Consider the following 16,457-nt stretch of genomic DNA (forward strand, 5'->3'; position numbering starts at 1 on the left):
TGTACCTTATCAACACTCTTGCAGCTGACTCGAATGATTCCTTTCTATATTGCTGATTGTTTTCTGTGTTTTGAAACTCACCACAGAAAACCTGCTGAGTAAATATGATGGGAAATTGTTTTGGCTTCTAAACATTCATTCTCTATTTGTACCTCCAGGTTGATGTTTGGCAAAATTCCTGTTGAGATGGAAAAATACAAAATCTGTTGATTTATCTAAACAAGTAGGAAAACTCTGAAAATCTGCAAGCTGTTACCTCATTTCTCATTGTAGAGAATAATCTCAGGTCTTGAGGAGGATTACGAGTCATCGAAGGGAAGCAACTGCCATAACTTTTTTCTGTATTTATTGTACTTTTATTTAAGCTTTTGCTTATGTTTACATAACCATTCAGCTCAACTGTCTGTTTTGCAAGATATCCTTTGTATAAAATGATTTGGATGTACAGAATATGTATAAATATTTTAAAGAGCATAGTGCAGTCAGCAAATATATACAAATACATTGAAGAAGTATTGCTTTACTATTATAGTATGATATAATAATCAGCTCCCCCATACATAAAATGTGGAAATCTGCTTGAACAAGGATTCTGTTGTAGGTGAGGTTGCTTATGTTTAATTTGGTGGGCTTTACTATGTTCTGAAAGGGTGGAAATTATATTTCTCTCCATCAGGTACTCCAATTGCACTGATTGCCTCTGTGTCCTGTGGACATGACCTTGTACTCATTTACTGAATGTTTGTCCGACACCAGAATTAAAGAGGTTTTGTTTACAGTTTACATCCAATGTCGGAGAGGGATGGTGTTTCATGTGGATGTCGGTACTTCTGTTGATTGTTTACAGGACTTCTGTTGTAAAGATTGTGTTCAGTATTTCAGAAATTCACGCTCTGGATGAGTTTATATGAAAGCATGTCTTTATACGGTTGTCGTGTATTGTTCTTTGTTTTACATTTCTTGTGCATTTCATTGACTGATTTATTTATTTGTCCTCCTCCAGAACCGCAACTGTAGCTTAGCTGGTTAAAATATTGTGGTTAGTGATGAGACACTAATGTCTATACTGTATATGTTGCACTTTGTATTTAAGTATTAAATCACAATAAGAAAATAAGTGTGCAGTTTTGGTGTGAATATATCATAATATATAATAATTATTAATTCTATTTTATATTTTGCCATTCTTAGATAGGACAACTTTCTATAAGAAGTAATAATGCAGAGTGCAGTTCAGCAGTTAACACACTAGGCCTGTTAGACCATACAGCATCTGAAAAAGATACCTCATAAGCTTGTAACAGTAACTATATGACAAGAATATCACTACTTCCTCATAAAATTCTGCAGTAGATCTATGGGCAGAGGGAAGATGATGGTAGAGTTCTTCTCTCCTGCGATGGTGTTGAGGGTCTGCAGGTATCGCAGCTGGAGAGCGGAGGGTGACTCAGCAATGATCAGAGAGGCTTCTTTCAGAGCCCTGGAAGCGTTCATCTCTCCCTCTGCAGAAATTATCTGAAACACAGACAGATTATCATTATTCCTACAAATGTTCTCTCTCAGCATCTCTTCTTTTTCACGCTTAGAGTGAGTCAAGAAGAAATTAAATTAAATTTCCCATCGCCCTCTTAACCTTCGCTCTGGCCTCCCGGCTGGCTTCTGCCTCTGCTGCCATGGCTCTCTGCAGCTGCTGAGGCAACTTCACATCTTTGATCTCCACGCGCTCCACCTTAATGCCCCACGGATCGGTGGCGTCATCCAGAGCTTCCTGCGGGGGAAAATTCAACAACAAATACTCCTGTGACATAAAACCATGGTTAGCTCCACTAATCAGTTATGTTTCAGTAAACAACTATTCACCCAACTACTCAGCCATAAGGAGCTTAGCTTTAGCCTTTATTAAAAGTTTGGGTTTGTGATACATTTGTTGTGTGGTCCAAGCTCAGGGCTCTCATCATAAGCATTTTAGCAGACAGCTGTTTTGTGCAATCCAGCCAACATCTGTGGGCCCACGTGGGTAGTAAATGGGCTGAAAAAATGGGCCCTAAATGGGATCGGCCACGGGTTCCATAATGGCCTCATGCCACATGCCCACATGGGCGGGTTAACCAGTGGGCCCCACACAAGTTATGCTACAGCTACCTTGGTACCAAGTGGGTTTGAACCCAAAATGGGCATCTAATCTGGGGCTCACGGGTAAACCCACCAATGTGGATAGCTGGCATTGGGCCATTATGGAACCCACTGACAATCCCATATAGGGCCCTATTTTCAGCCTATTTCCTTCCCACATGGGCCCACAAACGTTGGCTGGGAAATAAGCTCTGATAAACAAACGATATCAAACATCAAACAGAGTTAAACATGGCTGATGGAAAAAGGACCAATTATAGATATTTCATGTTGATATCGACCAAAATAGAGGTAAAAAGAGAGTGAATGACTGACATTTATGAGTTGGTTAGACACATGATGATGATGATGATAATGCTCTTTGTCTGCTGGATGTGTAAAAAGGCAACTATAAGAGTCATCAGTAATAGTTACTATATTTAAAATCCTGCTGCCATCCTCTTCTGCTCCCCAGCTCCTCATACACCCCATTAGCACAGAGTTCATCCTCACCTGCATACTGAGTGATATGCCTTCTCTGTCAGATAGCAGTTCTGCAAGGTTTTTGGTACCGAGTACATTCCTCAGGGTCGTTTGAGCCAGCAGCCGTGTAGATGAGTGTGCATTAGACACATTGGCCACAGATGAGATGGGGCAGTGTATGCGGAAGTACACTACACCATCCACAGACACTGTCACTGAGTCTCTGGTTAGGATCTGCAAGGTCAAAAAGATGCAATAAAAGGATGCTGCCACTGTTCTGATTACCCAGGAAGATGGCAGTTTTCAGGAGAGATAAAATGATTTGCTATATTTGATGTAAAAAAAAAAAAAAAAAAAAGCGTACCTCTTGTGGAGGGATGTCAAAGGACACAGTTCTCAGATCGACTTTCACAAAGGTATCAGTGCAGGGCAGAACAAAGAAAAGTCCTGGAAAGAAATTTGGACCCTGCTAAACTTCTAAAGATTGCAGATGAAGCCTAATATGATCACAGTAACAACTTTCTAAGCAGACTTTTTCAGCCACAGACATTGTATACACATGTAAGTAACACATTCAGTGACATACCTGGCCCTTTAGGTTTTCTGTCTGTGATCCGGCCAAGTCTAAAAATGACAGCTCGTTCGTACTCCTTCACTATCTGGGTGTTAGAAACACAGCCGGTCAAACAGAGAACATAAGAAAGACCAGTACCGTATAATGGTGGTTTCTCTCAGACTATAACCACTGGGTATAACATCTGCACATTTCATTCATTTGATTGGCCAACAATGTGTTTTTGCAAGTCGGTTTAAAAAATGTCCTCTCTGAACAGGTGCTGTGGGTCACCCTGCCTTAAAGGCACTATCAGGCTTTATTTTGTGCCCCCAGTGGCTGTGGTACACAACAATGCATGGGTGATGAATAAACTGAAAACAACACATTCACTAGAAGGGTCTCTTTTTCTCTACAAACAAAAACTTGCCATCAGAGTAAATGACTAAATAATTCTGGTTCTGTGTGTCAGATGCCATATACAGCCCCCTTTTATAAATAAAAGAATTATATTTCTGTATACCAAATGTGCTTCACTCAAAAAAGCTTATGAACTTTTTTGGAATTTAAAAAAAGATGATAAAAATGGTGAAATTCCAGAGCAGTGAATACTGACTGAAGCCCTGGCAAAACACAAAGGTACTGTTAGCTGTATTTCAGAAACAATACTGGTCTAACCCTAACCAGTGGTGTACATTAATAAGCATATACTCTACCTTAATACACAGAAGAAATGAGACTGGGAAGGTTGGTATTATAAAGAGGAGAGATACGAGGACCAACAGCCAACCGAAACATCCCAGCCTCCCTGAGTTTTTATCTGTGGAGAAAGTGGAAAAACACTTTACAAGCTTGGAATATGGAGGGGAACAATATTTTGCATAATTTCCATGGCACCTTTGTTCCACATTTGTCAGCGTGTAAATCCAGACCAAAGACTGTTGTGGTCATTTTGTTCACACAATTAAATAGTAATATGATCCAGTGGGACAGAACAAAGCATGTGTGCAGTCAAGCAGTGAGATGTGGGGGATCCACACTTCTCATTTGTTCCTAATGATGTAATTAATCTCCAAGGAAAGTCACGTAACTTCACCTCCACCTGAGTCACAGGGTGTTGTGTAAAGCTACTCAACTATTGATGTACTATCCTGAAAATGCTGCTCATACACTGACGTAGTTTCTCCTTCAGTTAGAGTGTGAATTTAAAAGGAAAACTACATATGATCCAGTCTAAGGGTAGATTTTTAAGTCGGTGTATGGCTGCAACTATTATTTGCATTATCTTTGTTTTGTAAGTGCTGTATGTGTAATAATGGGGTTTTTATTAGTTGATTAATCACTTATAAAATGTCAAAACTAGTAAAATAAAGTGGAACAGAATTACAGAAAGCCCAATGTGACATCTTTAAATGTGGTAGCTTGTTATGTCTGTACAACAGTTCAAAACCCAAAGATATTGAAAGTACAATGATGACGCAGATCTGCAGATCTTCCTCAGATCTGACAAGCTGGCAGCAGCAAATTATGCCATTTTTGATTGATAAATGATTTAAGTTTGTTGGTAAATTGATCAAGCTGAAAGGAAGAGCATCCTCGAGTTCTCAGAAAAAAATACATTAAAAAAAACCCCTATAGAAATACTAATACTAGCAGTAGGACTTGGAATGGTTATGTATTATGTAATAATTGTTAAAAAAAAAAAAAAAAACTGCCAGCCAATCAGCATAAGGTATCATGAATAATACTATAATTTCATCAGTGTGCTTAAGACATGCATTATTAATACATATAAAATATGTCTATTTTTATTTATTTTTTTCAATCAGTGACTTTTTTGTTTCAACCCTTGTTGTTTAATTAGTTTTCTCCTTCTTCCTTTTGCCTTCCCTCCCACAATGTAGTGCAGCTCCGTAATGTGTAGTAGCCTATTGATGTGTAAAATTCTTGAGATATACAATTATATAAAAAAAACCCAAACATTTTAAGCAAAATTAAAATGCTTTACAGACAGTTAAACATATGGTAGGTAGTGTTGTGTCAAAGTACTCTATAACATCTGTGGTGACAAGGAGGGAAATGTTTCTGATTAACAGGGGTGCTATTAGAGAAACCAAGTCTCTTAAAAACAGCACACTTAGGCCCTCAAACGAAATGTTTTATCCCTGGTAAGTTTACACTAAATAATTCAGACGCTCGGGCAAGTTGTGAAAAGATAAAAATCCTTCATCTAATGACAAAGAGTGAATTTTTTTTAAAAAAGATCATAAAAGATATTTACCTTCGACATGCTCTGCGTCACTGATCTGAAGTTTGCCCTGTGTCACCATGTCGGCTGTGCTGGCTGTCGTTGAGATCATTAGTGAGTATGTTGTCCGTGTGACGGAGCAAGTGAAGCAGCCCTGCACTTGTTTACCTATCTGTTTTCCCTGAGGGTGTCCTGTCCCCTTCCCATTAGCTGACACACACACACACACACACACACACACACACTCCCACTTAGTGTGTGACTCTTGGACTCATCCAGTCAGTGCCAACAGGTAACATGAACCACACAGCCTAACCAGCCTCTGTGTGGCTCCTGTATTGGAAAGCTTAAAGTTCAGCTCTTGTGCTTTTCCATTATGCTCTTACATTCACGTCCAGGAGTCTGACACCTGTCGAGTGCAGGTTATGAATAAACAATAGGTGGCTCCCAGTCGAGAAACATGAGACCTGGTGCAGTCGCACAAAGATGTGATCATGCTCATGTCTCACCTGCCATATCATGGAAATGTACACACATTTTAAAAAATGATCTGAAAGACAATACGATAAATCTTTTTCATATTTCTTGCAAATTTTAATTGCAGTGTTGTTTAACTGAGAATAATATAGATACATAATTACAGTATGTAATAATAACAACCAGTAATTTCTCTGGTGTGAAGCTAGTTTACAGTTTGTGTGAGAGCTGAGCGTACTCATGACAAGTGACATGTGAGCTGCTGGTTACCATAACTTTTCAGTGAGGTCCCGTTAATCAACTGTCACATGATACTTGGTCACATGATGGCCAGCTCACTACAGTACATGAGCTATGTACTATGAGCACGTCAATCCAAATGCAGTTAACACACCAAGCTCACTTTGAGTTAAAGATGCTGTGATCATTTCGTTAGTTTAAAGTATTTTCTGAAGGCAATTTTTACTGTGACAAACTCAATTACAGCAACACAGTGGTGCACTGGTTCCTTGTTTGAACCCAGGATAGGGGGAGCCCCTCTGTGTAGAGTGTGCACATCCTCCCCATGTCAGTGTGGGTTTTATCTGGATACTCCGGCTTCCTCCCACAGTCCAGAGACATGCACACTGGATTAATTGGTGACTCTAAATCGCCTGTAGGTGTGAATGTGAGCATGAATGGTTGTCTGTCTCTTTGTGTCGGCCCTGTGATAGTCTGGCAACCTCTCCAGGGTGTACCTTGCTGCTCACCCAATGTCAGCTGAGCTAGGCTCCAGCCTCCTGCAACCCTAGCAGGATAAACAGAAAATGACCACAGACCACACAAACTTTTAACTACATCTTTTCTAACACAATTTATAAATAACAAAGTTTTTCTTTTCCGCTGCCAGAGGACATGGTAGTTAAGTGTGGTAAGGCAGGCAGCTCAGATTTTGCTTCAACTGACAGAAAGGGGGAAAAAACAGAAAGAAAATGCTTCACAGGTTCAGCTTAAACATAACCATTTTTAATTTTAAAGCTTTGCTCTGTTTTCTCTAATTTTCAACTGTTTTTTTATATTGAATTCATAGTTTCTCCATCTTAACCTCAGCTGGAAAATGCTGAGCTTTCAGTCGGGTTAGCAGAATTGTTCTCATATGCTGATGTGTTGGTTTACATAAGCAAAAAGAGCTGAGCTGCTTAAACTACCAAGAGAACAGGTTAAGCCAGTTGTTCATATTTACTCATTCTGGCAAAAACATTTGTGAGTGATAACTGAAAAATGTGTGGTGAGGTAAAACCCAGGCATCAGTGGACATGATGAAATCGTTTCTACAGACATTGCACTCAGACTTCTGGATGTTAAGATGAAAGGTTTATTTTAAAAGACTTAAATTACTTTGAAAAAACCCCAAGAAATTCAAATACAGCCATACCAGCAGCACCAATACTCATATATTATCGGTCACATCTAATCATACACTGAGACACAATCTCATTAAAAAAAATTAAGACAAGGATAAGAACAAGGAAGTGTTCTAGCACAATACTTTCTTCAGGTGTAGTGAGCCTTCATGTCAGTAACCAGCTGTCTCCATCATAAACTTGCGACTGAGTTCGTAAGCCAGGAACAGGGCTCCATTGGCAGGGAAGGTGCGTATCATGGTAGGAGTCAGGCCCGAGTACAGAGCAGTGAATCCTGTGGGACAAGAGAGAGTCAAGCAGTCACACAGGTCATTCCCCATAGATGAGTCAGGTCCCCTGCATGGACCAATTAGTGAAAAGATGCATCCACACTCTGTGTCACAGCAGTGGTGCATTTATAGCTTTTCAAAGTCTAAAACTTTTCAAAGTCTAAAGCTCCCCTATTAACCCACCCAGGGCTAATTTTGTGGTTGTTTCTCAGGTTTTATGTCAATTAGAGGCATAAACGCTCACATTAAAATCCATTTCATTATACATGTGCCCTCCAAAGATCAATCAGTGTGATTTGTAAGGCAAACATTGACAGTGTCAAACCTTGGCTTAGCAAAGCCATAAAAACCATCCTTAAATCCATTACCTAAACCAGTAGCATTACCAAATTATTCTGTATCTCTCCCCATCATGCCAACAGATGGTGCAGATGGTGGGGCATGTGGCTGTGACTCAGTACATTAAGTATGCAGGCAGAGATGAGATGTACACTTATGTTCAACTAAATGTGCAGAACAGGTCAGACTGTACCTTTTCACACACTACTGTCTTGTTCTACTGTCAGTACAGTAGAACAAAAATATCCCTTTAGAGACTTCTCTGTTGTTTGTTGGCACCGTACGCCCATTAGCCCCATCACCATGATCTGAGCTCTACAGCATAGATGGACAATATATTACTGACCAACTGCAAAGAAACACACACATTTATCAGATAGATACTTCCATTTTGCATTTAATTTAGGGTTCATAGGTGACATGACTGTGGAAGTACCCAATAAAGTATCTAACATGTAAAAAATCATAATGAACGTATGAATTGAAGACCAGATTTACCTTTTTAAATTTTTATAATTACTTGCAGTTTTGCTAATGCTCATTTTAATTTCAAGTGCTTTAATCTCTTACTCTTGAAATGACATTTCAACTACTTTCACCTGCTATTGTTTATTTAACTGAGAGTCCATTTGCTTTCATTTATCAAATATCAGCTGACACGTATATATTATTACTAATATCAGTTCCTGAACTACAACTGATACTTCAGCTTCCCTGAATGCTTACACTTAAATATAACTTCAGCTTCATTCTGTGCTTACACATAAACTGAATCTTCAACTTCTTTCTGGACTTTCATTTTAACTACTGTTTCCATTTCTGTCACTTGTTTAATTCTGTCTGCCACTTCAACTTCTTTCAGTATAGAGTGCCGAAGTCACGGCCCTTCCGGTAGAGCTCATGGGAACTTAGATCGGAAAAAATATGAATGGCAGTGAGTGAGGAGAGAAATATTATCTTTTGTTCCCGTTTGAGTTGTGACATGAAATCCAAATATGTCATTAATGAATTTAAAACATAAATTTTAAGGTCAAGAAAGTCATATTTTGTGGTAAAACTGTTGAGATATAAGCTTTTGAAAAAAAACGTAATTAGAAAAACTACACAGGAGGCAGTCGCATATGTGACGTCATAGCTTTCGCTCGCTTCCTGCAGCTTGGAGTGACTGCAACCTGACACAAAACACACAGACATCTTCAATCATAAATCGATTAATCATAAAACAGTGGAATTTCAGCGGGTAGGCCAAGCTGCAGGAAGCGAGCGAAAGCTATGACGTCACATACGCGACCTCCTCCTGTGTACTCTTGAGTCTTTCTAATTAAAAAGCTTATCTCCATGACTTACTATACTATGACTTTTTTAGGACAGTTTTATGACTTACTAACACTTACTTACATAAACTGTAATAATCCACAGTGATATGGAGACATACAAAACACTGATATTACAATTTAGTTTTTGATACATTTGAAACTGATAAAATAGAGAGATAGTGAAGTATCTGACATGGTACCCATAGCAGTCAACTACTAGAACAACTAGAACCAGTAGTTAAGGACAATTTAATAAGTTTATTCATGATTATGATTATACTTAGTGCGTGTGTGTGTATATATATATATATATACATATACATACATACATATATATATACAGTACAGGCCAAAAGTTTGGACACACCTTCTCATTCAATGCGTTTTCTTTATTTTCATGACTATTTACATTGTAGATTCTCACTGAAGGCATCAAAACTATGAATGAACACATGTAGAGTTATGTACTTAACAAAAAAAGGTGAAATAACTGAAAACATGTTTTATATTCTAGTTTCTTCAAAATAGCCACCCTTTGCTCTGATTACTGCTTTGCACACTCTTGGCATTCTCTCCATGAGCTTCAAGAGGTAGTCACCTGAAATGGTTTCCACTTCACAGGTGTGCCTTATCAGGGTTAATTAGTGGAATTTCTTGCTTTATCAATGGGGTTGGGACCATCAGTTGTGTTGTGCAGAAGTCAGGTTAATACACAGCCGACAGCCCTATTGGACAACTGTTAAATTCATATTATGGCAAGAACCAATCAGCTAACTAAAGAAAAACGAGTGGCCATCATTACTTTAAGAAATGAAGGTCAGTCAGTCCGGAAAATTGCAAAAACTTCAAATGTGTCCCCAAGTGGAGTCGCAAAAACCATCAAGCGCTACAACGAAACTGGCACACATGAAGACCGACCCAGGAAAGGAAGACCAAGAGTCACCTCTGCTTCTGAGGATAAGTTCATCTGAGTCACCAGCCTCAGAAATCGCAAGTTAACAGCAGCTCAGATCAGAGACCAGATGAATGCCACACAGAGTTCTAGCAGCAGACCCATCTCTAGAACAACTGTCAAGAGGAGACTGCGCAAATCAGGCCTTCATGGTCAAATAGCTGCTAGGAAACCACTGGTAAGGAGAGGCAACAAGCAGAAGAGATTTGTTTGGGCCAAGAAACACAAGGAATGGACATTAGACCAGTGGAAATCTGTGCTTTGGTCTGATGAGTCCAAATTTGAGATCTTTGGTTCCAACCGCCGTGTCTTTGTGAGACAGAAAAGGTGAACGGATGGATTCCACATGCCTGGTTCCCACTGTGAAGCATGGAGGAGGAGGTGTGATGGTGTGGGGTGTTTTGCTGGTGACACTGTTGGGGATTTATTCAAAATTGAAGGCACACTGAACCAGCATGGCTACCACAGCATCCTGCAGCGACATGCCATCCCATCCGGTTTGCGTTTAGTTGGACGATCATTTATTTTTCAACAGGACAGTGACCCCAAACACACCTCCAGGCTGTGTAAGGGCTATTTGACCAAGAAGGAGAGTGATGGAGTGCTGCGGCAGATGACCTGGCCTCCACAGTCACCGGACCTGAACCCAATCGAGATGGTTTGGGGTGAGCTGGACCGCAGAGTGAAGGCAAAGGGGCCAACAAGTGCTAAACACCTCTGGGAACTCCTTCAAGACTGTTGGAAAACCATTTCAGGTGACTACCTCTTGAAGCTCATGGAGAGAATGCCAAGAGTGTGCAAAGCAGTAATCAGAGCAAAGGGTGGCTATTTTGAAGAAACTAGAATATAAAATATGTTTTCAGTTATTTCACCTTTTTTTGTTAAGTACATAACTCCACATGTGTTCATTCATAGTTTTGATGCCTTCAGTGAGAATCTACAATGTAAACAGTCATGAAAATAAAGAAAACGCATTGAATGAGAAGGTGTGTCCAAACTTTTGGCCTGTACTGTATATGTATATATATATATACTGCCGAGTTTCAGATATTTCTACAGTCAATTTTAGCTGTGAGCACACTTGAATTTCCCACAGAAATCCCTTTCTTGTGTTCTTTCTTGTATTTTTTTCATGTTACACATTGTTATGTATGCAGCACATTCAAATCTCTATCCCAGCATGCCATGCTTTGCTCCTGTTGGACCCTCTTCGCACTGCACATACTAATATTCATATATTACTACTTGATATTCACTGATGTCTTTCACTGTTTTCAAGCATGATAAGTCTGATTTCTGTCAATCCTAGTATTTGCCAGTAAAATAACCCCATCTGCTTCTGGGCTTATTTGGGTCATTTGAATAATTTTGTTTCATTATTCACATTGACTGGCACCAACAGACAGTATAATCATAAACAAATACAGTCTATGTAAATCACCTGTACTACTTCTAGATTCCAGTTTCTGCCATCCTCTCTGTGTCAAAAATGATACACACGAGATGTATAAGAAAAGGGATAGAAAACATTGACTAATCAAATATTGACGAGGAATCCTTCTTTTCTGAATGAACTCTGATTAAGGTGAGAAGTGTTTCTCTGCAGAGGAAATGTCTGATTTGGATGTCTAAACTGGTTATGAACAGAATGAGAGAGTTGAGTCTAGACATTAAGTGTGTGTTTGAGTCAGCGCTGTTCTCTACTGAACCATGATTGTTCACAAAAAGCCAAATTATACAGTCATAGTCCTTAAACCTATGATTATATGGTTGTGTGATGTGAACCAGTCAGCTGTCCTCCCCCGTTGTCACAAATACAGTCTGGATGTAAAACCTTTAGTGACATTTGAGAAGACAGCAAGGGGCAAAAATAATCCTTTTTATCTGCTAAAATATGAGAACTGTGCTGTTGAGAATCGTACACAAATCATCTGGGTTCATTTAAATTTAAAAAATGTACTTTCAAGTCTTACCTTCATTGCGTATGACACCCATAAAAGTCTTCATGAAGCCCTCTTGCCTCCCAGCTAAAGAGTACACCTGGATCCTGGACTTCACACAGTCTATGGGATAGACCACCAACCACAGACAAGCTCCTCCAAATCCACCGCTGAACATGAGTGGAAGAATACCTGCAAAGACAAAAATTATTTTGCAGGAGCAGATCACAGAACCAAGTTCAAATCATAAACTGAAAATAATATAAACATACCTATACCGTCCTTGTCAGTTCCTTTGTACTGCGCAAATTTAGACCGACACAGTTCATATGCCCCAAAAAAGCAGAAGTAACCCGGTATCTCCCTCACTATGGTGGATGATAGTCCTTGGTAGAAACCCAGGGGACCGTTTGTCTTCAACACTGTCTTTACTACTGTCCACGCTGTGCTAAAATCCCAGCACAAAACACAGTCACAAGAGTATGAAATGAAATTAAACACATTGTGCTACTTCCAGTGTCTCTGTTTGGTCACACTGACCTTCTCTGTCCTCTTGCAATCTTGCCAGACGCTTCCATTTCGTGCATGGCCTGCAGGCGACATTTCACCAGCTCGGTGGGACATAGCACCATGGAGGAAAAGATGGAGGCTAAAGACCCTGCAGATGCCTTCTGAATATCACTGATGAGCAAGGACAAGGAGTACAGTTTAACTAAAAGACAATAATGGGTTTTTAGAGTGCATACAGGATGACTACCTACGTTAGTCTTCAGGATTACTCAGGACATTTCCATTTTTAGATGAAAAGCATACATTCCTTCCTATCATAACTCAGAATAAGAGGAGATTTGCTCTGTTGTATTCTGCTGGAACCCAAATGCTGCACATGTTTATAAAAATGAAGTGCACTAAATGGAAAAGCATCCTATGAATGTAGGTAGTATGATTACATTTCCTGGTCCAGATCTGACAGAATTGTTTCTATTTGAAAGAGCACAGACAAAAAGCATTCAGTCCACAAAGTCACCTTCTCATTAAATGTCAAGGGACTGGCTCCTGGCTACAAATCTGAAATGTCTCCGAATAAAGTGTTTCTGAGATTGAGAGTCCATTCCATCTAATAATTTTCCAACCAATTACAAGAAGCATGTCATTCCTTGTCTAATGCCTAATTTTTTATTTGCTCTCTTGCTGCTCACTGGAAGTTTGACATGGTAATGTTGAGTCACTGTGATGTAAAACATTTAACTGGTTATGGTGGTTTACAGTATGGATCCATCTGGATTTAGATTAAACAAGTAATCATTTTTAAAACACTATTTTTTTTGAAAAATACAACATTAATTGAGTATAAGGATTATTTTGATGGCAATTTATCTCTCAGTTATTATTCAGCTAATACCTTAGTCCCCAAAAGACCCCAAAAGAAGGAAGTGCTGCTTGGCTCTGATGACTAGTATGACAGGGTCTTTGGTGAGGCAGGTTAAAAAGTACAAAAAACAAGATTCAGGAAGTCTCAAATTATTGCAGATAACCATGGAAAAAAACAAAGGCACTCCATCTTTAGGTGAAATAATCTCATAGATTTCTTTGAAGAATAAATATGTGAAATTATTTCACCTGAAGATGTAGTGCCTTAATTTTTTCCATGGATGGTTACGATAATATAAAATTGTGTGACCACATCCAGATATGATGTAGCATTGCACAATAGTGCATGGTGAAATGCTGCTCAGGGTGTGGATAGAGGAAGTAGCAACTCATGGAGGACATGGAAGGAACTGGGTGGGGACAAGGAGATATGAACCTTTGAAAATGTCTATATTAGCAAGAGAAACGTATGACCAAGACAGTTCTAAGAAGTCACACTGATGGTCTGGAAACTGGCTAAAGAACTATAGTCTTTGTTCATAGTGTTTTGTTAGGTCGTACAAAACTGACATGTCAAAATGTTGCTCTTCACCACAGTCAGTTATGGAGCTAATTATGGATACACAAATAGATACATGGAAATTCTCGTTTCAAACCTGAGATCAGCCCCTTTATCCATGCTGGACACAAAGCGGATAGCATCCTGGCAAAGACCATAACTCAAGAAGAGCACAGCGTTCTCACTGATGTTGGCAATGAGGGCCGGGGTCGTGCCTTTGTAGAGGCCACGGAGTCCCACCTGCCTGAAGGTGGATATGAAGCAGTGGATGAAGCCGCGGTACATGGTGGGGAACGTCTGCATCTTCACCTTTGTGGTGTCAAATGGCTGGCCACTCAGCACACAAGCTGTCCCACCTGAAGAAGGATTTCAAGATCTGTCTTACTGAGATTCAATAGGAGAGATGAAACCAAATACAATGACTTGATGAAGAAGGAGAGTCCAAAGCTGGCGTCCAGGGAGCAGTCTGGACACTTTTAGTTTTTCACACTCACTGTGGTGCATTTCTTGAATCATCCCTAACATTTGTAAAACAGTAACAGTGCAGTTTTTGAAACAATTTCTACAAACAGCACAACACAATGCATTACCTGTAACTTCCTAAAAATCCTGTTAATCTCTCAGAAGTAAATATATCATTGAACATGTCTGTGCCATCTGAATACGTCATTGTTTGCAAAGAAGAGTCAGAATGCTTAGCCATGTTGCCAATATAAAAGTGCACATGGTCAAGGTTTTGATGACAAAGACTGAAAATACATACGGCTGCAGTTTATCTATATGGCATATATAAAAAATACCAACAGTACAAAGTTGCACATTGCTGTACTTGGGAGATTGATAGCAAGAGATGGTCAGGATTCACAGGGACGTCTTTATTGTTTGTACTGTGATTTGTGGACAGACCATGTCATTGGGATGCAGAAAAGAAAGTAACAAGACTGCATAGTGTTTCAGTACAACTCTAATAATATTTATACATTTAAAAAAATCTGAGACGAAACACTAAAGCCATTTTTTTTATCAATAAAATGAACATTGTTTCTGCAGTAAATAGAGAGGCAGCAGATGGAGTAACACAGAGGAAACCGAGGAAACAAAACTGTTATTTGCTCATGCATTGTCTCAACTTGGATAATATTGTTCAATCATGATGAATAAGTTTATTTTTACAGGTAAAATGTCACTTTTTAAGTCATCGACAGCCAGTCAGACAGACTCACAGACATACAGCAGGTCTGGCTGATTCACGCAGTAAACTAACCTGCTGCTCCAGCTGAGAAGTCGATGATTGCCTGGATTATGGGATGTGGAGCCATGATGATTTATAAGATGCTTTGAACCTGAAGATGTATGCCATTTATCAACACACAAATACAAACACAAAAGTGAAAGTAGGCTACTGTAAATTTAGCACTGATCTGCTCAGATATAAAGCTACAGTAAAGAACATAAAAGGCACAATAGTCTCTGTACTGAAGACTATAGACGAGGGAAAAAAACATACATCTGTGAAGCATACTCACCTGTTGTCTCCTCGGTCGGCTGCTGATTGTGTGCTGATTGTTTCCCTCCACAAAATAACTCTCAAAGCATTTGTTGCACTACAAGCTGTCACCACCTTGTAAATTTGCACATGATGAGCAAGACCTTGTCAAATAGACAGAGTCTCCTACAACCTACCGTGTGATACATTCCTATATACGCATCTTAATTTACGGAAATTAAACTACGATTTTCAGGAACACAGCGTTCAAAAGTTCTTAAGTTCAACTATGTCCGAGGTTAGCCTTGGGGGTTTTTCTTACTGTACTACTTCCGCTTTCTGATTAACGTCTTGTGAAATCTATTGGCGGACTGCAACGTCCATTCCGTGCGTAAAAGTGTGCACTTTACGCAGAGCAAGCGCACAAAGAGTTGCATCAGGCTCTCCAGGGGAAATCACAATAATACAGGAAATAATTTGAGACCCAGATTTAAAGCATGATGATTAGTAGTGTAATCAAAATGTATCTGTATTTTTCCAGCTTTTGATATACCTGTTCACATCTGGTGACTGTTGGCACTGCAGGGGTTTACGTTTTATTGTCGCTCATTTATCTTTTCTTTGAATCATTATTCAATTAAAACGCTTTGGGCAATTTATTGCATTATGAAACTTATAAGTATGTTCTATTTTTTCTCAGAATGGCGTGACACAGTTGTCTGGTAGAAATTACCGCACAGGGTAGCCGATAAGTTTTTTTTTGGGGGAGGGGGGGGGGGGGGGGGGTCCACGCTGGTTTAGTGGAGAGATAAATGCGGAACAGATGCAATAATAGCTGTATCTGATTGCAATGCCTCGCAATGGCCACAAGATGTCAATAAAGTCCATAGTTGACTGAGGACACCCAAACAGCTTCAGGTCCAACCAACAGTCCATCTTCAGCTGAAGG

General features: G+C 39.5%; 2 protein-coding genes across 2 annotated transcripts; both read right to left on the reverse strand.

Annotated features, from left to right (window-relative positions):
* Positions 1-765: 765 nt before the first annotated feature.
* stoml3a (stomatin (EPB72)-like 3a) lies at positions 766-5,577 on the reverse strand. Its single transcript, XM_049576162.1, has 7 exons — positions 5,430-5,577; positions 3,865-3,968; positions 3,182-3,254; positions 2,960-3,042; positions 2,626-2,829; positions 1,634-1,768; positions 766-1,515 (listed from the first exon to the last, which is right to left on the reverse strand). The coding sequence occupies exons 1-7, from the start codon at positions 5,506-5,508 to the stop codon at positions 1,327-1,329; spliced, it is 867 nt and encodes a 288-aa protein (XP_049432119.1). The 5' UTR covers positions 5,509-5,577; the 3' UTR covers positions 766-1,326.
* Positions 5,578-7,213: 1,636 nt separating this feature from the next.
* slc25a15a (solute carrier family 25 member 15a) lies at positions 7,214-15,953 on the reverse strand. Its single transcript, XM_049576161.1, has 7 exons — positions 15,549-15,953; positions 15,287-15,365; positions 14,120-14,378; positions 12,633-12,773; positions 12,365-12,540; positions 12,126-12,284; positions 7,214-7,550 (listed from the first exon to the last, which is right to left on the reverse strand). The coding sequence occupies exons 2-7, from the start codon at positions 15,339-15,341 to the stop codon at positions 7,429-7,431; spliced, it is 912 nt and encodes a 303-aa protein (XP_049432118.1). The 5' UTR covers positions 15,342-15,365; positions 15,549-15,953; the 3' UTR covers positions 7,214-7,428.
* Between the last annotated feature and the right edge of the window lie 504 nt (positions 15,954-16,457).

The sequence above is a fragment of the Epinephelus fuscoguttatus genome, linkage group LG5 (genome assembly GCF_011397635.1).
Source record: "Epinephelus fuscoguttatus linkage group LG5, E.fuscoguttatus.final_Chr_v1".
Classification (NCBI taxonomy): domain Eukaryota; kingdom Metazoa; phylum Chordata; class Actinopteri; order Perciformes; family Serranidae; genus Epinephelus; species Epinephelus fuscoguttatus.

Coding starts and splice junctions, on each gene's coding strand:
- stoml3a (XM_049576162.1), bottom strand. CDS start 5,508: ATGATCTCAACGACAGCCAGCACAGCCGACATGGTGACACAGGGCAAA. Junction 3,969..5,429: donor TGACGCAGAGCATGTCGAAG/GTAAATATCTTT, acceptor CTTTCTCCACAG/ATAAAAACTCAGGGAGGCTG. Junction 2,830..2,959: donor TTGACATCCCTCCACAAGAG/GTACGCTTTTTT, acceptor TTGACCTTGCAG/ATCCTAACCAGAGACTCAGT.
- slc25a15a (XM_049576161.1), bottom strand. CDS start 15,341: ATGGCTCCACATCCCATAATCCAGGCAATCATCGACTTCTCAGCTGGA. Junction 12,285..12,364: donor AACTGACAAGGACGGTATAG/GTATGTTTATAT, acceptor TTGTCTTTGCAG/GTATTCTTCCACTCATGTTC. Junction 7,551..12,125: donor GGGTGTCATACGCAATGAAG/GTAAGACTTGAA, acceptor CTTGTCCCACAG/GATTCACTGCTCTGTACTCG.